The following is a 20025-nucleotide window of genomic DNA, read 5'->3' as shown; positions in this document are numbered from 1 at the left end:
TGTGTGAATAAATGACACATTACTTTACATATTTGACATTCTAGAGATGGATAGGAAAGTTAAAAGGAAAGACTGTGAGGGCACCGTATTCCGTGTGTGTGTCAGTAGACCTAGGCTTCAGTGTGTCGCTACCTGAGGTATGCGTGTGTCAGTAAGTGGAGGCGTGTGCAGAGGTATGTGGAAGTGTGTGTCAATATGTGGAGGTGTGTGTGTGTGGAGTGTCAGTACGTGGAAGTGTGTGTGGCTTGTCAGTACGTGGAGGGGTGTGTGGCGCGTCAGTACGTGTGTCAGTACGTGGAGGTGTGTGTGTCGTGTCAGTACGTGGATGTGTGTGTGTCGTGTCAGTACGTGTGTCAGTACGTGGAGGTGTGTGTGTCGTGTCAGTACGTGGAGGTGTGTGTGTCGTGTCAGTACGTGGAGGTGTGTGTGTTGTGTCAGTACGTGGAGGTGTGTGTGGTGGTGGAGTCGTTGGGGAGCGAGCCCCGGCGCTCTGTGTGTCCTTGGCAGAGCAGCAGGAGGCGCAGCTCTGGAGATACGCTGCTGGAGAAGGCTGAGTAGATCCAGGGGTTGGTGCACGAGTTCAGACTGGCCAACAGCATGAGGAGGGTAAACACGGCGCCTAAACACACACAGCGGTCAGACTGGCCAGTGATAGAACCACAGACAAATGAGCCTACGGTCAGAGAGAGAGAGGGAGGGAGTGTACGTTTGTGCTTACTGTTCTGTGGAGGGTTGGGGTCCCAGGCAGCCCACAGCTGCACGCTGAAAAAGGGAGCCCAGCAGACAGTGTAGACCAGAACTATGACCAGGGTCATCCTCACTGTCTTAGACATAGCTGCCGACACCCCACCCACCCTGGGACGGGGGCCCGGGGTCAAAGGGCAGCGGTGAGCAGGCATGGGGGGCTCAGGAAGAACGTCAGACTGCAGCCCGCCTAGAATAGGTTACAGAGGCAACAGCGGGCTAAACGCGACATTTAATGAAGAAACAGATCGGTTGTCATCACCCAAGTATTACCACAGGAAATTTGATGTTATGTTGAGCCCTCTTGGCTATAATCTCCCATCTCCAATCTTGCTATGATCTCCATACACAAAAAACTCCCAAGTTTACCCGAATAGGCGGAGTTATCACAGTGTAAGGCAACACTGTTGGATGTCAGGGGAGCCAATGGAAGGAAGTGTTGAGACAGAGGGTTGGAGTTAAAGGCAGGCTCGTCACCGTGGAGGCTGGACAGTGTGGTAGGAGCACATGGTGATAGGCTGAGCCTCCCTCTGCTGGCTCCTCCCACTCGGTGGCTGTCCCGGCGAGAGGAAGAAGGGGGGAAGGGGACGGAGGCAGGGGACAGACGGCGCTCTGACTGGAAGAGATTGTCATGGATCTCTCTGAAGATACGGACCTAGGAGAAGGGAGAGATAATTTTTATATAAATCCATTGGCTCTGTGTCTTTGACACACATTCTTCTCATCTTTCAGTGGCTCATGGCGGGAACGTGACCTGCTTCCGCCTCCTGCAGCACCTACCTGGCAGACGGTGATGATGAGGACAGGCAGGATGAAGACAGCCAGGGTCATCCAGGTGACATAGGCCTTCAGGCCCCAGGGTTCAGCAAAGTTCCCCCAACACTCAAACACTCCCGGAGCCACCTCCGACCTCGAGAAGATGAACACCTGGAGAGAGAGAGAGACACGGTGTGGTGAAAGAGGGCCAGACACAAGGATATGGCCCTGTGTGTGTGTGTGTGTGTGTGTACCTGTGGCAGGCTCAGCAGGGTGGACAGGCCCCAGGCCAGCAGTATGAGTGTGTTCCAGCGTTGGCTGCCACCACCGCTGTAGGCCTTCAGTGGGCAGCAGATGGCATAATGGCGGTCAATAGTCATCGCAACGATCATGTAGGAGGAGGCAAACATGCCGAGGACCTGGAGGTACTTGACCAGGCGACACAGGAAGTCAGGGCCTCTGAAACGACCTGTGATGTCCCACACCAACTGTGGTAACACCTGCAGGAGAAAGGGAACCGCGTTGAGTTACATGAGTATGGCAGTGAGTATTGGCAGTGAGTATTGGCAGAAGGCTGAGGTTCTGGCAGAAGGCTGCTGTCCATCAGGACCAAAACCTCACGCCACACGAATAGTTTCTTTCCATCTGCTACTGGCCTCTTCAACAAGGCCAAGGACTCCCACTGAAATTCATTTATTTAACTATTATTAGTCCATCTATTGGCAGTGACATTACAAATAAGCCACCTTCATCTTGAACCGACCTGCCAAAATAAATTCTGTGTTTGTGTAAACCTACATGGCGATTAAACCAAATTCAGATTGTGATGTCCTCCTACATGTTTGTGTGTAGATGCTGTGCAGCCAGTGTGCATGAGTCTGTGCATGAGTCTGTGCATGAGTCTGTGCATGAGTCTGTGCATGAGTCTGTGGGGACACACAGGTCCTGTGTGTTACCTGGAACAGCGCCACTACCAGGTCAGCCAAACAGAGGTTGGACATGAACCGGTGGAGCGGAGTGTGGTGTCGTCTCCGCCTCAGCAACACCACCAACACCAGTCCGTTACCAAGCAACGCCATTGCTAAGATGACCGACAACACGACCACCTCAGCTATGGCCAGGGCCGCGTCCCGCACGTGCTCAGAAGCATTGTTCCCCACAGGAGTCACGGAGGCCGGGGTCACGACCGCAAACAGCGTGGTCGCATTGGCTGTCGCTGAGACTGTTACCAAGGAGATGGACATGATGCCTAGGAAAGGAAGGGCAGAACAGAGAAGAAGGGAGGAAGGGAAGAAGGCGTGTGAGCGAGAGGAAGAATGTGTTTCTGAGTCATTTGCTCTTCATTGACTGAAATAAGCTGACTGAAGTCAAGTGAACTTGGAACATTTCTTCGGGGGTGTGGAGTCACGCATGGTGTTTGCACAGTGGTGGGTGCCCACCAAATGACCGCTAGCCAGTCATGTTGACCACTGAAGATTATCAAACGTCTGTGCCCTCATTAAGACCTGTCGGTCAGAGTTAGAATTAGCACTGAACAATTGCACAAATGAGAGGCCAGCCCTCGCTCTGTGCCTAAAAAAACTGTGCGTGTGTTTATGAGTGGGTGATCTTGTTTGCATCAGTGTGTGTGAATGACCATAATTGCCTATAGAAGTCATTGTCCCGGGATCAATGTGCTTAGAGAGGCATGAATCACAACACACACACACACTGGTGAACCAGGATGAACCTTTTCATGCATCCCCTCATTTGACAGTGTGAAGGAGAGGGAAAACACAGAGATGGGGGGGAGAGGAGAGGAGACGTTGACCTCTTGATAGGCCTTCAAAACATCTGCTGTGAAGATGTAGCACTAACAATCCCATACAACATAATCACTATATTCAACAGTATTTTGTTGTAGACATGTTCCGGTTATATCAGAATGAGACAAAATCTCTACAGCTTTCACAGGTAAGTGTAAAGGCTGTATTGTAAAGGTTATATTGATGTGTTGTCAACACAATGACACAAGTGCTACACTATTCCCCAAGTTCGCCATGCCACACAAAACCATGGCACGTCCACAATCACAAGTCTTGAATGATCTAACAGATTGAAAACATTAGCCATTACTGCCAAAACGCCATGAGGCATACTGGTGTCCACACCAACCCTAACCCCGCTCCCCATCCCTGCTTCTGCTTGAGACACCTGCTAGCCTCTGCAGAACTCTTGCAATGACTTTACACAGATCCCAATTCCATGACGTCTGGATGTAGGAACACTCACCCTGTTCAGCGTGTTCTGAAGCAGCTGTACATCCCTGATCCATGGTCGCACCCTCCGGTACCTTCCATGCTGAGTGTGTGCGTGTGGTTGAGCGCTCTCCTGCTGCACTCTGACTGACCCTGCCAAAGACTCCTGCCGACTTCCATATCACTGTCTGTCTCCTCCCATTCTCTCTCTCTCTCTCTCTCTGTATGTCTCTCTCTCTTTCTTGCTCTCTCTCTTTTTCTCTCTCTCTCTCTCTCTCTCTCTCTCTCTCTCTCTCTCGCTGTATGTCTCTCTGTATGTCTCTCTCTCTCTCTTTCTCTCTCTCTCTCTCTCTCTCTCTCTCTTTCTCTCTCTCTGGCGCATTTCCCCCTTCCCCACCCCACCTCCTCCTCCACTCCCTCTCCTCAGATTCATTATTGGATGAGTGTCTGGTGTGTGACTGGCCGATATTGATGTTTGTAAGAGAGATTGTAAAAGGTAGGAGGCTGGGCATTGATCAAAGACTCAGATGCTAAGATGGTGAATAATGTAATTTCATGTTGATTGTTCCATAGACCCAGCCTTCAGTTCTGCGCCTTTGATCAGTCATGATCAGACACACAGACATGCACACACAAAGGCAAAGCAGACACCCATAGAGTTTTCATTCCTTAAATTAGCTTTACAAAACAAGGACACCACCTGCTGATATCCGGTCTACGTAGACGTTTGATCAATGAATCTGCTGTGAAGGTGTTTTCATAGAAGCATGGTGACGGTGAGCGTAAGAGGAGAGAGGGTGCATTCTAGATATGGCAAACCTTGGTGACACGTTTACAAGTTGTCCTCATCACTTCCTTTTTCTCCCTCCTCTTCTTCACGCCAACAGTGTGTGTCCCTCTATTGTTCTCTGCTACATTCCACCCATTTCTCCCACTGTTTCTCTGATGGATCAGTAATCTGTGTTCTTCCTCTTTCAATCACTCCCTCATTCTGAAAAGCTTCCAATTATCTAGGGGCCCACTGGGTGACCTTACACAAACACACATGCACGCACGCACACAGACAGACAGACTGACACACACACAGACACACACAGACACACACACACACCTTCCGCTTCCTCATATGTAGACATCCATAATGAAATGTAAGATCCACATTCAGGAGCAGCTTCACCAGAAGAGGGTAGTTCCAGCGTGAGACTCTAGGGGGGGCTAATCACAGTCAGCTGCCAGCATCAGGTGATGGCTCGCTCACACAAAGCTTGACGTGGCGGTCTATTTAAAAAGCAGGACCCTGGCACACACGCCAGTACTGCTGCTGCTACTGGTAGACACGTCTGCTCAGTCTCTCCTCCACCACAGACCCAACTTACGGCTCAGTTTGACTTTCCCTGTCAGGGGGAATGGTGGATATTGATGGATATTAGTTATTTAATGCTATATATCTATGTATACATATATATATATATATATAACATCTATATATATATATCTATATATATATATAACATAACATATTTTAATGGTGCAGAAAGCTATCATATATATATATATGATAGCTTTCTGCACCATTAAAAGATGTTATGCAATGCATTGCCATGCACTGAGCTTTCTGAAACAGAAATGTGATCGTTTACAGGATCCAATGAAGAAAAAAATACTTCTTAATGAGCTATAAGAATTATTCCCACTTAGTGATCAAACCCATTCAACATGACACAAAACCTGTCATCTTTTTATTTAGGTGCAGATACATTAGTAGGTACTGTTTTCCTGCCATGTGCCTGTAACAAACACACACACACACACACACACACACACACACACACACACACTGGACATGCAAAATGAATACAGAATGGACACCCACGCATACACACACAGAGGCTGTGGCTCTCAAAAGACAGTAAATTGACAGTGCAGCACAGGAATTCTTCATACAATCACTCCACAATCTGGAAAAGACAAACATATGTTTGAATGAATTTAAAAAGAATATTGGTAGAATAAATAATAGATTGAGTGATTGATTGATTAACTGACTGACAGGTGGATTGATGACTCACCATGCTCGTCACGACCTTAGTGACCTGTTCCCGGGTGCGAATCTTCAGCTTGTTAACCTGGCTCTCAGCCACATCCACTCTCTCCTCTGCATCGTCGAGCTCGTTTTGGATCTTCCTGTACTTGGTCATGTTGCAGCTCACCTGCTCCTCCTAGTGGGGAGGTGTACATGTGAGGGCACGTGGTACCATGTGAAAGTGGACTTCGTTATGAGGGTGTGGTTCATTCATGTGTGGAAACCTCCCCCATGATCCTCCATGCATCCTGACCCTGAGACATGACACTCACCGCCTCCTCGGCCTGCCTCTTGTAGCTCTTCACTTTGGTCTGCAGCTTGTCAATCAGCTCCTGCATCCTCAACAGAGTCTTCCTGTCCTCCTCAGTCTGCACACACACACACAGACAGACAGACAGACAGACAGACAGGGTGGGACAATGTAGGACAGGGTTAGCATCCAGAGTATGGATGAGTTCCCATACCTGGTAGCAGATCTTGGACTAGACAGGTTTTCTACCTGGTAGCAGAGCTTAGACAAGACTAGACAGGTTCTCTACCTGGTAGCAGAGCTTGGAGTAGAAAGATTCTCTACCTGGTAGCAGATCTTGGACTAGACTAGACAGGTTCTTTACCTGGTAGGATAACTTGGACTAGACAGGTTCTCTACCTGGTAGGAGAGCTTGGACTAGACTAGACAGGTTCTTTACCTGGTAGGATAACTTGGACTAGACAGGTTCTCTACCTGGTAGGAGAGCTTGGACTAGACTAGACAGGTTCTCTACCTGGTCGGAGAGCTTGAACTAGACAGGTTCTCTACCTGGTAGGAGAGCTTAGACTAGACAGGTTTTCTACCTAGTAGGAGAGCTTGAACTAGACAGGTTCTCTACCTGGTAGGAGAGCTTAGACTAGACAGGTTCTCTACCTGGTAGGAGAGCTTGGACTAGACCGGTTCTCTACCTGGTAGGAGAGCTTGGACAAGACAGGTTATCTACCTGGTAAGAGAGCTCCTTGACCCTCCTCTCGTATCTGCGTACGCCTTTCTGGAACTCCTCACTCTTCTTCTGCTCACACAGCAGCTCCGTCTCCAGCTCCTTGATCTAGAGTCAGAGGGGGAAGGTCAGAGGTCACATGATTGGCGTTAGAACACCCATGGGAACCAAACTGTGCTCGAGAAGTCCAATGCCGTTGTGGCTGCATTCTATTGGTCCATCAGACTCCATGGCCCAGCATGAGAAGAAACAGGAAACTCACCCTGACCTCCAGTTTCTGAATCTGCTTTTTGCCTCCTTTGAGGGCAATCTGCTCCGCCTCATCGAGGCGAAGCTGCAGGTCTTTGACCGTGGTCTCCATGTTCCTCTTCATCCTCTCCAGGTGGGAGCTGGTGTCCTGCTCCTTCTTCAGCTCTTCAGCCATCATGGCTGCCTGAACGGTGGAGGAGTGTGTGGAGATGAGGTCACAGGAAGGTGTGCGTGTGGGTGTGTGTGTTTGTTGTCCACAGAGTAACAGTGTAGATCGTCCGGATTGCAAACTGTAACTGAAGGTGTAGCTCACATCTGTGATGGCTTTCTTGGCTTTCTCCTCAGCGTTGCGACACTCATGGCCCACCTCCTCCACCTCCCCTGCCAGCGTAGCAACGTCAGCTTCCAGTTTCTTCTTCTGGTTCACCAACCCTGTATTCTGTTCGAGGGGAGCAAGGGGAAAAAGATTTATTCTTCATGGATGTGTATGAACTCTACCTGAGCATGTACTTTATCTACCCGTCTACCAAAGTGTCTTTCAATGTCCCTGGGCACCAGTCTGGTGAAGTCTTCATCAGTCTACCTGGGCACCAGTCTACCAGAGTATTTTCCCACTCTCCCCCGGGTCGTGTAAGTGCACCTGTGTATGCAGCAGGCTGACTCTCTCTGTGGCCTCCTGCAGTTCCAGCTCAGCCATTCTGCGGGCGCGGTCTGTCTGCTCCAGCAGGCCTCGCAGCTCCTCCACCTCCGCAGCCAGGAGAGTGTTGCGACGCTCCGTCAGCCCACACTGCTCCTTCAGCTCCCCGTTGTGGTGCAGGCAGTCCGACAGCTCCAGCTGCAGGTCCTGGAGGGCGCAGTGAGACACACCTGGTCAGTCTGTCCCAAGCCGTGTGGCCTCGGAGCTCCCATCCAGGAAGGCAGCGTGGGTGCATGACTGACCTTGGTCTGAGCCTGTAGATGGCGCTGTAGCTTCATGGACTCGGCGGCCTGGCGGTTGGCATGGCTGAGCTGCACCTCCATCTCGTTCAGGTCTCCCTCCATCTTCTTCCGAAGCCTGACGGCCTCGCCACGAGACCTCACCTCCGCCTCCAGGCTCGTCTGCATGGTCTCCAGGGAGCGCTGGTGGTTGCGTCTGCATCGGCAGCAGGGGCGCCCAGTTAGAGGGATGAATGCAGGAGGTAAAACACAAGAGTCAGGACGATCCATTGCTATGTGAATCTCTCTGTCGAATCGAGCTACTGCGTCTTACCGAAGGTTGTCAATCTCCTCATCCTTTTCCGCGATCTTTCTGTCTATATGAATTTTGATCTGGCTGAGCTCCAGTTGAACTCGTAGAGTCTTGCTCTCCTCGTGTTCAAGAGTTCCCTGGAGCAGAGCAACCATGGTGTGAGAGGTCCGTGAGCCAACAACATCCCTGAGACAACTTACCAACACAGGTGCTGGGGTTACAGTCAAGCTCACCTCAGCATCCTCCAGCGCTGCCTTGATGTCACTCTTCTCCACATCCAGGATCTTCTTCATCCTCTCCAGCTCATGGATGGTCTTCCCACCCTCGCTGATCTGCTCAGTCAGGTCTGCTATCTCCTCTGTGGATCACGTTCCAAAACATCACAGTCACAGTCAGTTACACAGACGTAACGTTTCGAGACACTGGAATAGGCGGCTCTGGGATTCTGCAGTGTTTCGTGTTTCGTTGAGGTGCACCTTGCAGGTTCTTGTTCTCCCGCTGTAGTGTCTCCAGGTGGTCGATGGCCTCCTCGTAGCAGTGCTTCAGCTTGAACAGCTCGGTACTCAGGCTGCGAGACTCTCGCTGGGAACTTTCCAGTTCAGCCTGGGACTCCTCAAACTTCTGCCTCCACTCTGACAACACCTGAGGGAAGAGCCACAGCCTGACTGCGCTGTAGGCTGTTCTCCCAGAGATATACACGTTTCACATCTCCTGCAGGTTATTTACCAAGTGCCAAGTAAAGGTAAGTAGTTACCTATTAAAGGTAAAATCATAATTGGCCCAATTGCAGTTACTATGGTAAAATGGTCATTGTCATTATATTCACTACTCACCTTGTCAAAGTTGCGTTGTTTCTTGTCCATGGCGAGAGCTGCAGAGTTGGAGCGCTCCAGCTCCAGCATGAGGTCTTCCATCTCCGTCTGCAGCCGCACCTTGGTCCTCTCCAGGGAAGAACACTTGGCATTAGACGCCTCCACTGCCTCCTCTGTCGTCTGCAGGCGAACAGCCAGCTTCTTCCTGACAGGTAAATGCACGGTTCAGAGTTTACATTAAAAAAAGTTCGTACTTTTCTCATATTTACATACAGGTAACCCTAACCACTATCCAGTACTGGTTATGTTCCATCTCCAGGTGGTTCTGAAGCGTACTTGGCCTCCTCCAGCTCCTCTGTCCTGTGGATGGCGTCCATCTCGTACTTGGTCCTCCACTGAGCCACCTCAGAGTTGGCCTTGGACAGGGCGCGCTGCAGCTCGGCCTTGGCCTCCTGCTCCTCCTCAAACTGCTCCCTCAGAAGGCTGCAGTCATGGCGGGAGGACTGGACCGCGTGGGCCAGGGCATTCCTTGTCTTGACACATGAAACAGCCCTTATGGATGCATTACATCTAGGCCTGTACTGTGTTCCTTGTACAGTATGTATACAGGATGAGGGCAGGAGTGGTTGTGGAGGGTGGTATCGGGGAACAAACCTTGGTTTCCTCTTCTAGCTGTTTCTTCAGTTCCTCTGTGTTCTGGCTGAAGGTCACCTTGGTGCGATGGAGCTGACTGATAAGGGCCTCCTTTTCCTCCAGCCTTCGACCGTACTCAGCTGCAGATAGGCATCTTGATCAATGACGCTCTCAAGTGTTTTTCTCGAGCAATCGTTGAATGTGGATGACATGACTAGCCAGAAGGCCAGAGGGCGAGTGAGTCACTCCTACCGCACTCTGTGACCGCGCGGGCTCTCTGTGTGCCGAGGTCGTTCAGCTGCCTCTGCAGCTCCTCCGCCTTCGCTCTGGACTCGTTCATCTGGTCCTCGTACACGCGGCACATCTTCTCTGTGGCGGACTGGGAGCACAACACTGCATTACTGGCAGACACGAAAATGGTGCATCACCGTCATGTTCCGAACCTCCCACAGGACCATCTCAGACATTATCACTACGTTATGGTCCCCCTTTATCTCCCCTCTTCAGCCCTTTGTCCTTCCACGGATGACCTGTAATCACACCCTTACCCTCCTCATTCCTGCCCGCCGCATCCTTCTACCACGCTCTCTTCTCACCTTGGCTTTAGACAGCTGCTCCACGTTGGAGGTCAGGTCTTCGGCCTCCATCCTGACCTCGGCCTTCTCCTTCTCCAGCTTCTGCCTGACCCTCTGCAGGGTGTCCAGCTGCTCCGTGAGCTCCGCCAGGCTGTCGGCGTGTTTCTTCCGGAGCGCGGCGGCCGTGGCCTCGTGGTGGAGCGACGCCTCCTCCAAGTCGCGGCGCATCTTCAGGAAGTCCGCCTCGCGCTTCTTGTTGATGGCGATCTGGGCGGCCGAGGCTCCGCCCGCCTCCTCCAGGCGCTCGCTCAGCTCCTCCAGCTCGCGGGACACCTCCCCCCGTTGGCGCTCAGCCTTGTTGCGCCACGTTCGCTCCGCCTCCAGCTCCTCCTCCAGTTCCTCAATACGCGTCTGACGGGTAGAGGATCAGAGGTTAAAGTTCAAGGGTTATGGTCAGGGGTCATCGGTTGGGTCAGGGGGTAAAAGGCTGCCCCCAGACTGTAATCATTAGGACCAGAATCGACCCTCTAACGATTCATGTTAATAGGAAAGTAACTACATAAATGCCAATAAAATTGTGGTGCAGACCTGTAATTCTTTGATCCTTTTCTGCAGATGAATTACAAGGGTTTGCTCGTCTTCAATCTTGGATAAGGCCTGACTCATCTCAAAGTCTTTTCTGTGGACAACATGGGGCAAATTGTATTTACAGTTATATGAACACACGTCATAATGATAATGATGATGGTGATAAGAGTGTCGGCAGTGGTGTCTAACTTCTTCAGTTTCTCCTCCAGTTGCTGCTTGTCGTTTTGCAAGTCCATAACTGACTCCACAGACAACTTCAGGTCCCCCTCCAGCTTGCGTTTGGAGCGCTCCAAATCTGCCCGGAGCCTCTTCTCCTGCTCCAGGGAGCCCTCCAACTACATAGGTAGCAGGGGAGTTAGAACGGCACCTACCTCCCGTCCCCTCCAAACCCCGGCCCCACAGCGCCCTGGTCCGACTCACGTCGTCGGTGTGCTGCTCCAGCCGAGCCTTGGCCTTGGCCAGAGAGGCCACCTTGTCCTCCTGGGACTGCAGGTCAGTCAGGGCCTGCTGGTGAGCCTCCTGCAGCGCCGCCTTCTCTCTGGTCAGGGACAGGATGGACTCATCCAGCACAGCCATCTCTCCCATCAGGTTCTTCACCTGGAAGGTGACATTGTTGAGATTTGGACGAACCACCATGCAGCTACGACGCTCTGCTATTCTGTGTTCGTGGCCGTGTCAATACTCGCCAAGCTCCCGGAGGAGTGGTCACCTTGTTCTCCGTGCCGTGCCTCTCCTTCTCCACCTTGGCCAGGGTGATCTCCAGGTCGTCCACGTCCTTCTTCAGGTCGGCACACTCGTCCTCCAGCTGGCGCTTCTTGGCCAGGAGGCCGGCGGTCATCTCCTCCTCGTCTTCCAGCCTCTCTCCCACCTCCTTCACCCTGGCCTCCAGCTGCAGCTTGGTCTTGATCAGGAGGTCACAGCGGTCCTCCGCATCGGCCAGGTTGTCCTGCTCCTGGAGGCGGAAGGAAAACGTCGAGCTGACTTTCTGTCGTCCCATCTGACTGCAATCGGATTACTTTATGACTCCAATCTGATTCCTATTTGTCTCCAACTTGAGTTTTATTTAACTCCAATATGATTCCTATGCTGCCTATTAGGACTCCACTGAACGCCATTTGATTCTTAATTCATTCCTATTTGATTCTAAATTGACTCCACGTACTGCCTGAAGCTGCAGGGCCAGGTCATTCTTCTCCTGGACTAGAGACACCTGTTTCTCCTCCATGTCCCTGCGCTTGACTTCTGACTTGTCTAAGCCCTCCTTCAGCTTGGCCGACTCCTCCTTCAGGGCAGCCAACTCCTTCTCGGCCGTTGCGCTTCGAAGGAGGGGCCGGAGTTTGAAGAACAGCATCATCCACGGCCAGTTCTTCACTGAGTAGAACGCCCGAATGTTCCACTGAATCACCATCAGGGCCTCCCTACGGACACAGGGGGGAGACACACTAAGCGACGCAGATTGGAGAGACCCAACACCAGCGCTCTCCGCGTCTCCGTCCCGTCTTACTTTTGATTAATGATCCTGTTGCGCTCCATCCTCATGAGCTTGCCTCGGCAGATGGCCTGCAGCATGGTGAGGATCTCAGACAGGCGCTCGTCACGCAGGTCCTCCAGCATACCCAGGAGACCTGCCTTGAAGAACACCTGGGGGACAGGTGGGGAGCATGAGCGGGGAGAGGAGGGGAGAGGAGGGGAGAAGCGAGAGGAGAGTAGGCAAGAAGAGTGGATGGATGTCCACCTATGTTGGCCTACCTTAGTGCTACCAAACTTGTACTGGCTGTGGTCGATGTCCAGGGAGCCCAGCAGCTTCTCCACAGCCTTCCTGCTGTCCAGAAACGAGTCCTCGGGGATCGCTGTTGGGTTCAGGATACGGTACCTATCACAGACACACAAGCGGCTCACGCATCAATGATGCAACGTGTGTAGTTTGAAAGAGATCCATTTTCATCCTCATGTTAGCGATTAGGGGAGTGATAAAAGTTCACCTTTGTTTAAACTCGGCATAGAAGATGCGGTTGGGGAAGCCCTTCCTGCAGATACGGATGCCCTCCAGAACCCCGTTGCACCTCAACTGGTGGAGCACCTGGATCGGATCCATGACCCCTGAGACAGAGAGAAGGTCAGGGGTCAGGGATGATGGGTCAGAGGTGAGGTACCGACAAACAGGAGAGACAAGTTCAGGGTTATCTCTCACCTGGAGTCTTACTCTCATTGGGGATGATACAGCGCACAAAATGGGGTTGTGTGCTACGCAGGTTGGCCATAAGTTTATTCAGATTCTCCTGCAAAGAGACATTTCCAGTGGATAAGTAGTCTTAGGCTAGTTTTAGACTTTTCTATTTTGCAACTGAGCTCAAGTCTCAATAGAACTAAATTGCAGACTTCTGTTGGAGATTTTTAAACTCGTGAACAATTAAAGCGTGAAACTGTTTTGCTTCTGGGTTGAGCCCTATGTACAGATGTGTATTGAGAGTGGAGATAGCACAGACTTGGAGTGATGTTCATGAGTTCAGGTACCTAAACATCACTACAAGTCTTAACCACTTCCCTCTCAAAGCCAGAGCACACCACAACTCCTGCTACTCATGCTTCTGTTTCTCATGAGACGTTCTGGACAAGGAAGGATTCTTGTATTTTCTGTCTGCGGGTCCCTCCAAGGCACCCACCTTGTGTAGCTGAGAAACTGTTTGAAACGAGGCTCCCTTCTTCCTTCTCTCTTTGGTTCCTGTCTTGGGATCAGCCGCTGGAAAGGATTACAAGGTAGCAACACACCATTATTAAACATCATCCTTTGATTGGTTAGCTGGTAGCAGATATGGGATTGGCTGTGGATGGGAGCTCTATTCATGTGTTGGGACTGGCCACCTGCATCTGAGCTGACGAAGGTCTCAAACAGGCTAGCCAGCAGTTTGTTGGAAGACTTCTGGAAGCATAACACCACAGACTCGTTCAAGGGGTCTCTGTTCTTGTCCAGCCATCCGTTGATATTGTATGGAACCTGCAGAAGAACACAGTCATGATGACCATGGCTTGATGCCAATCTGTAAAAGCAGAAAACTGACTGTGACACTCACCACTCCAGCATAGTGCACCAGCTCAAAGTGGGTCTCGTACTTGCGCTTCTTGTCTGGTTTTGGCTTGAGGAAGTTAGGGGATTTCCCCACATGGTTGTCGTATAGTTTGGTCCTAAAGCTGATATCTGTGGCCTTGGGGAACATACACTCCTCCTCCAAGATGGACAGTATGCCCATGGGCTGCAGGACACACACAATCATACATTACACATACAACAACACTCACACACAAATACAAACACACACACACACATCCGTCCACAGGCCATTCAATTGGCTTCCAACTGTTTACCTTTTCAATGAGATCTATGCAGGACTGTAGGTCTAAACCAAAGTCTATGAAGGTCCACTCGATACCCTCCCTCTTGTACTCCTCCTGCTCCAGGACGAACATGTGATGGTTGAAATACTGCTGCAGCTTCTCGTTGGTGAAGTTGATGCACAGCTGCTCAAAATTATTGAACTGGTAGGAGACAGGAGACCAAAAAGGGAGGGACATAGACAGTTGGATGGTCAGTTGGATGGTCAGTTGGATGGACAGACAAACAACAAGAAGAACATTTTTGTTTGTTTGCTCTTGCCAAGACATTACAAACAATCTTAGAGAGGGCCGTCCACTATTTGAATATTTACCTCAAAGATCTCAAACCCGGCAATGTCCAGCACTCCGATGAAGTACTGGCGCGGCAGGGCTGTGTACAGACTCTTGTTGATCCTCCCAACCATCCACTTAAACATGCGGTCGTAGGTAGCCTTTGCCAGGGCTCCCACAGAGTAGTTCACCTGCACACAGAAACACCCAAACTGTCTCATGTACTTCACCTGCACACAGAAACACCCAAACTGTCTCATGTACTTCACCTGCACACAGAAACACCCAAACTGTCTCATGTACTTCACCTGCATGGCTCACTATTTTACCAAAGACAATCCAAACAGCCCACCTGCTCAACAGTCTGGCCCTTAATAATGTATTCATTCCCCACTTTGACTCTGGGGTGCAGGAGCCCCTTGATGAGGTCAGCTGGGTTTATGCCCATCAGGTAGGAAGCTTTGTCTGCACCTGGAGACACAGCACAGTAACCCCTGAGACTCGAGAACGCAGGTTGTGGAACACTGTGTGTGGAACACAGAGATGAGAATAGAGTTTGGAGAACACAAAGACCACAGAGTAGAGAACATAGATTGTGGAGAACCCGGTACAGAACACTGACATTGAACACAAACTACAGAACCAAAAGTACTGAACTCATATAACACATATTAAAGAGGGAGGTGCATTAGTCGGAAGAGAAAGGCAGAGGAGTTGGAAGAGTTAGTCGGATGAGTTGATTTCGATGAAGACTCACTCTCCGTGCCATCTGCTTCTGCCTGGTCTTCTCTCTGCCTCTTCTTGAACTTCATGTTTCCAAAGTGCATGATGGCACCCACAATCTTGTAACAGCCGTACTTCTCCTCGGGGGTGAACCCCAGCGTGTCCATGGCATGCTGGGAGACGGTCAGGGGAGCGGAGTTGTGGGAGGCAGGGGGGGGAGGGGTGAGAGGAGAGAGATGGAGACGCAGTAAGAAGGAATGTCTAAATCAGACATTTTCCAAGGCTGGTGAGTGCTAGCGTGAGGATGTGGGGTCTTACATCAGTAGCCATCAGCTCTTCTCCATCATTCATGTTCTCCACAGTGATGACTCCTTGACTGCAGAAATGGTAGTCGTAGGGGTTGGTGGTGATCAGCAGCATGTCTGGAAAGGCAGACGGCATCTGCACTATCAATTTCTACAAGTCATCACATTTCATTAACACTGTCTATGCTTTATCTTCTAGCCCCCAGTCCTCGAACCCTAGCCCTTCAGCCTCCAGCCCCCAGTCACCAAGCCCCCAGTCATCCAGTTCCACCAGTCCCCCTGACTCCCTGTTGGCTGTACCCTGAAGCTCTGGTTTGTGGTGAGACAGTATCTGGTAGTAGATGTGATAACTCCTCTCCCCAGGCTGCTGGAACACAACTCTAGACTTCTCCAGAAGGTCTGCAGTCAGGAGAGAGAGAGAGAGAGAGAGAGAGGGGGGGGGGGATACAGATGGATAGACGGGAGATGATTACTACATTGAACTGGAGACATAGAAGACAGTTCAACCAACAGATAATGGAACAGGGCTTACAGATGTCAATATCAGCCGATGCCAGTTTCCCTGACGGACCAAAATGGATTCGGATGAACTTTCCCTGTAATCACAGATATATGGGGGTATTACATTTACTTGTTTCTGGTAATATAGTCTTAGTACTAATGTAGTTTTAGGGACACACTTGGTATGATATATATATTATATATATTAATATGAATGACAAGGATAAGACTTGGTTCTTCCAGTCTAAGCAGGTTTGACCAGGTGGGTTTTGTCTTTGTCAATGACGCTCACAAATCGAGATGAGTTGTCGTTCCTGAGGGTCTTGGCGTTGCCGAAAGCCTCCATTGCCGGGTTGGCCTCGATAATCTGGTCCTCTAGTGTCCCCTGGTGTAAGGAGAGCAGCATGGATCATTGTGATGTACTGTACCACCGACAACTGCATCCTTGATAATAACTCAACTGCCTCTTTAAAACCGCAACTATCTCCCTGCCAACCAAAACTGTCTCCCTGGTAGTGCAGCTGCCTCTCAGACAACACAAATGTTACTCTGTTAAAGTCTCTGACAATACAGCTGTCCTAGCGACTGTCTCCCTGACAACCTAACTCAAACAACATACTAACTGACAACATGTCCGTAACAAGGCAAAGGGGAGAAATGGTCCAGAGAGAGAGAGACAGAGAGAGAGAGAGAGAGAGAGAGAGAGAGAGAGAGAGACAGAGAGAGACAGAGAGAGACAGAGAGAGAGAGAGAGAGAGAGAGAGAGAGAGAGAGAGAGACAGAGAGAGACAGAGAGAGAGAGAGAGAGAGAGAGAGAGAGAGAGAGAGAGAGAGAGAGAGAGAGAGAGAGAGAGAGAGAGAGAGAGAGAGAGAGTTGGAGGGCTATGGTGAGAGGATTACAAAAAGGACGGGTTCCAAGAGACAAAGATCAAAATGAGTCTCAAGTTGTTATGTTCAAAAAGCTGGGAGGAATTGAGGGAAGAAGGAAATAAAAAAGGGATGACATAGGGATGATAGAAAAAGGGAGCAGATGCAGGAGGGCAAAGCATCCAGATCACAGCTGTGATTCACAGTAGTAGTGGTGGTTAACAAAGACTACTTTCAAGAAAAGAAATCAGGGAGAAAAATCAAAATGGACAAAAAAGGGAGAGTTGGAGAGAGTGAAGTTTCTGTCTTACTCCTTTCCTCACAGCTTCTCCCAGGGCGGCTACTATGGCAAAATACTGAATGACACGTTTGGTGTTGACGGTTTTGCCAGCACCGGACTCTCCTCTGGGATTGGTAGACAGAGATATGATGCAAAAAAGTAGAGCACATCATTATGATGTCTTACAAATCTGTCAGAAAACAGCACAGTAGTTTCCAATAGAACAAAGATAAATCTGTAAATGGTCAACAAGTCAACTTGGTTTGCATTGGCCTGAAATACCAAGTGTTTTCATGAATACAACCGTACAGCTGAAATTGTACTAGATCATAACTGGAACACAACTAGGCTGTAATAGTCCTGAATGTAGAACATAAAGAGAAATTGTATTTCAGGGACTGGACTGCACTGACTTACGTGATCAGCATGGACTGATTCTCTCCATCTGTAGAGGACAGAGACAGCTATTAGAGTACAGCAACATACTCTGAGAGAAAGAGGAAAAAAAGGGAGAGAGATAAAGAAAGAAAGAGAGAGAGAGAGAGAGAGAGAGAGAGAGAGAGAGAGAGAGAGAGAGAGAGAGAGAGAGAGAGAGAGAGAGAGAGAGAGGAGAGAGAGAGACTTCAGGGAGACCTACTGCGCAACATGTCGTTGTAGGCGTTGTCAGCTATGGCGTAGATGTGGGGAGGAACCTCGGTGCGCCTCTTCCCTTTATAGGCGGCAACAACAGCAGATGAATACACAGGAAGCCACTTGTAGGGGTTCATGGTCACGCAGAAGAGGCCGGAGTAGGTCTGCAAACACAAACACGGATCTGTCACCCAGAGCAGCCGGGTGGGACCCACCTGGCCAGGAGCGCTGTGGTCCGTTCAGAACGCTGCCCTCGGAGGCCTGAAGGGCGTTCTCACATAGATCATCCACATGGAGTAGCGCCTGCTGAGGTTGAAGAGGACCGAGGCTTCGTTGAGGTTGGTCAGCATGGCCATGTCCTCAATCATGTCAAACTTGGGAGGGTTCATCGGCTGAATGTCATTCTCCCGAACCACCAAGGTCTGGCAGAAAGATATGGAAACGTTAGTAATACTCACGCTGGGAGGTGAATGTGCAGTAGGGACACCATTTTGGCTTGGCACACAGATTAATAAGATGTTTTATTGAGAACAGAATTGTTGTTAACTCAGAACTACTCCAATTTAACAGCTAAGTAACTAAGTTAACAATTAACTCCCCCATTGGACAGATAACTCCGTCATTGGACAACTAACACCACTATCAAGCAGATAACTAACCTGTCCATCCTTAGTTTCCACAGTAGCCTGGTCTCCGTCGATCTCTTTAACCTCCACCTCTATGTAAGCCTCCTTGTCATCGGGGATCCACACTCGCTTTGTACCTTAGGGACACAACAGCTGTCATGGTGATCATCAGTCACACTCAACTCATCCAGACACTGTATGACAGTATGTGAATAGGCATAATCCCAGTTTAAAGTAACTACTGCTGAGCTATTGAGGAGAGACTCTGAATGTGAAGTATCCATTTGGTTAAAATCCAGTTAGATTAGGGCCACACGGAAATATTTCCATTTAAAGATTATACGGATGTCGTGATGAAAGGTTGTCCTGGGGTGTGCCGCTACCGTCGAACGCCATTGTCCTCGCCGCCAGCTGCTCCAGGTTGGTGAGGCGGAGGAACGAGGCTGCGTCTCCAAACTCCTTCATTTCCATGAAGACGGACATGTTGGACGCTGGGAGCTTTAATCAACAGCAACACAACTGCAAACAGACCAGAAACACAGTCACATCCTGAACACAAACACCAACACCAATACCAAAAGTCTCCCATCCTGACAATCTCATACCCTGAATTGAACCGCTAAAACGCACACATAACTTGAGTTCTATCACTGGGTAAAGCATTAGAACATAATTAATTCAAATGGTTAATGACATCTAATGTGGGTGGATTCACCAGGTAGGGTTAGGGTTCTGGTAGTGATGTTGTTGTAGTGTTAGGTTTAGCAAGGCAGACATGCACCAGTGTACTGACCTATAAGAGCACAGTAAGATTGGTGGCAGTGGACCTGTCAACCTTATATCTTCTCCCCCAAGGTCAGGGTCACCAGAAAGAGGGGGAAACATCCCCATGTGACCACTTCTTCTGCACTGGATTGGCTGTGCCTGAGTACACAGGGAGGGGGAGGTGGAGGGACTGTCATAGAAGGCAATCATGCTGATAATCTCCTCCCAAAGCGCCGGTAAGCCTCTGTTAGTTATTTTGGAAACGGCATTGTTTCATTGAGCATTTCATCAATCTGCAGGCCCACTCTGTCATTCAGAAGGCCAGATCTCACTCCCTATCAGGCAAGCAGACATGTAGGTTGTCGCGAGCAGGAAAACGTGCGCTGATGTGTTAAAGGACTGATGTCCTGTGACATGTTGCCACATATATGAAACAGATCCAGGAGCAGTAGTGATGCTACTCCCACATGACGCATCAGAGCACACCAACTCAAATGATGGATTGATGAATAACATCATTACTACGGAGAAAGGTATAAAGAGCGCACACACACACACACACACACACACACAGACAGGTCCCTGGACAACAGTGTCCCCTGGTAGAAGTCAGGCAGATGGTTGAAGTTCAGAGCCTTGTTTAGACCTGCTCCAGCCACATTCAGCAACATGAAGAATCCCCTCCCAATCATGGCTGCAAATGAATCCTTTCCTTGTGCCAAAGTAAACCAAGCCCAGTGCAGTTCCAGCTCCAGGAAAGGTATGTACTCTGGGTGATTTAGGTGCAGG

At 50.0% G+C, this 20025-nt stretch overlaps 2 protein-coding genes across 2 annotated transcripts; both read right to left on the bottom strand.

The window, feature by feature from the left end:
- Positions 1–179: 179 nt before the first annotated feature.
- On the bottom strand, positions 180–3814 carry LOC146251745 (vasopressin V2 receptor-like). The gene is made up of 7 exons (XM_084679541.1): positions 3772–3814; positions 2457–2749; positions 1755–2000; positions 1525–1671; positions 1114–1399; positions 719–934; positions 180–619 (listed from the first exon to the last, which is right to left on the bottom strand). The coding sequence occupies exons 1-7, from the start codon at positions 3812–3814 to the stop codon at positions 435–437; spliced, it is 1416 nt and encodes a 471-aa protein (XP_084535667.1). The 3' UTR covers positions 180–434.
- A 1629-nt stretch (positions 3815–5443) lies between these two features.
- Positions 5444–18992, bottom strand: LOC146251744 (myosin-7-like). Its single transcript, XM_084680119.1, has 42 exons — positions 18855–18992; positions 18505–18608; positions 18124–18267; positions 17853–18009; positions 17633–17660; positions 17247–17340; positions 16361–16453; positions 16100–16163; positions 15868–15966; positions 15581–15684; positions 15297–15435; positions 14892–15010; positions 14581–14730; positions 14240–14410; positions 13948–14127; positions 13739–13871; positions 13540–13616; positions 13068–13155; positions 12859–12976; positions 12626–12749; positions 12381–12517; positions 12039–12294; positions 11586–11828; positions 11297–11473; positions 11066–11211; positions 10877–10967; positions 10310–10699; positions 9966–10092; positions 9735–9853; positions 9417–9613; positions 9102–9285; positions 8745–8910; positions 8502–8626; positions 8290–8405; positions 7980–8172; positions 7681–7884; positions 7354–7479; positions 7054–7224; positions 6795–6899; positions 6093–6188; positions 5807–5956; positions 5444–5695 (listed from the first exon to the last, which is right to left on the bottom strand). Exons 1-42 carry the CDS (start codon positions 18952–18954, stop codon positions 5684–5686), a joined length of 5817 nt encoding a protein of 1938 aa, XP_084536245.1. The 5' UTR covers positions 18955–18992; the 3' UTR covers positions 5444–5683.
- Between the last annotated feature and the right edge of the window lie 1033 nt (positions 18993–20025).

Source organism: Hypomesus nipponensis, chromosome 18, assembly GCF_054491055.1.
Source record: "Hypomesus nipponensis isolate SF chromosome 18, ASM5449105v1, whole genome shotgun sequence".
Lineage (NCBI taxonomy): Eukaryota > Metazoa > Chordata > Actinopteri > Osmeriformes > Osmeridae > Hypomesus > Hypomesus nipponensis.
The sequence above is the reverse complement of the archived record's forward strand: the minus strand, read 5'-3'. Positions and strand labels throughout refer to the sequence as shown.

Excerpts from the sequence above, each read along its gene's own strand:
- LOC146251745 (XM_084679541.1), bottom strand. The coding sequence starts at position 3,814 with ATGGATCAGGGATGTACAGCTGCTTCAGAACACGCTGAACAGG. Across the intron at positions 2,001-2,456 it reads TGGTAGTGGCGCTGTTCCAG|GTGTTACCACAGTTGGTGTG; the intron begins GTAACACACAGG and ends TTTCTCCTGCAG. Across the intron at positions 620-718 it reads CCCCAACCCTCCACAGAACA|GCGCCGTGTTTACCCTCCTC; the intron begins GTAAGCACAAAC and ends GTGTGTGTTTAG.
- LOC146251744 (XM_084680119.1), bottom strand. The coding sequence starts at position 18,954 with ATGTCCGTCTTCATGGAAATGAAGGAGTTTGGAGACGCAGCCTCGTTC. Across the intron at positions 10,968-11,065 it reads CTGGAGGAGAAACTGAAGAA|AAAAGACTTTGAGATGAGTC; the intron begins GTTAGACACCAC and ends TGTTGTCCACAG. Across the intron at positions 9,854-9,965 it reads CCGCGCGGTCACAGAGTGCG|CTGAGTACGGTCGAAGGCTG; the intron begins GTAGGAGTGACT and ends GCCTATCTGCAG.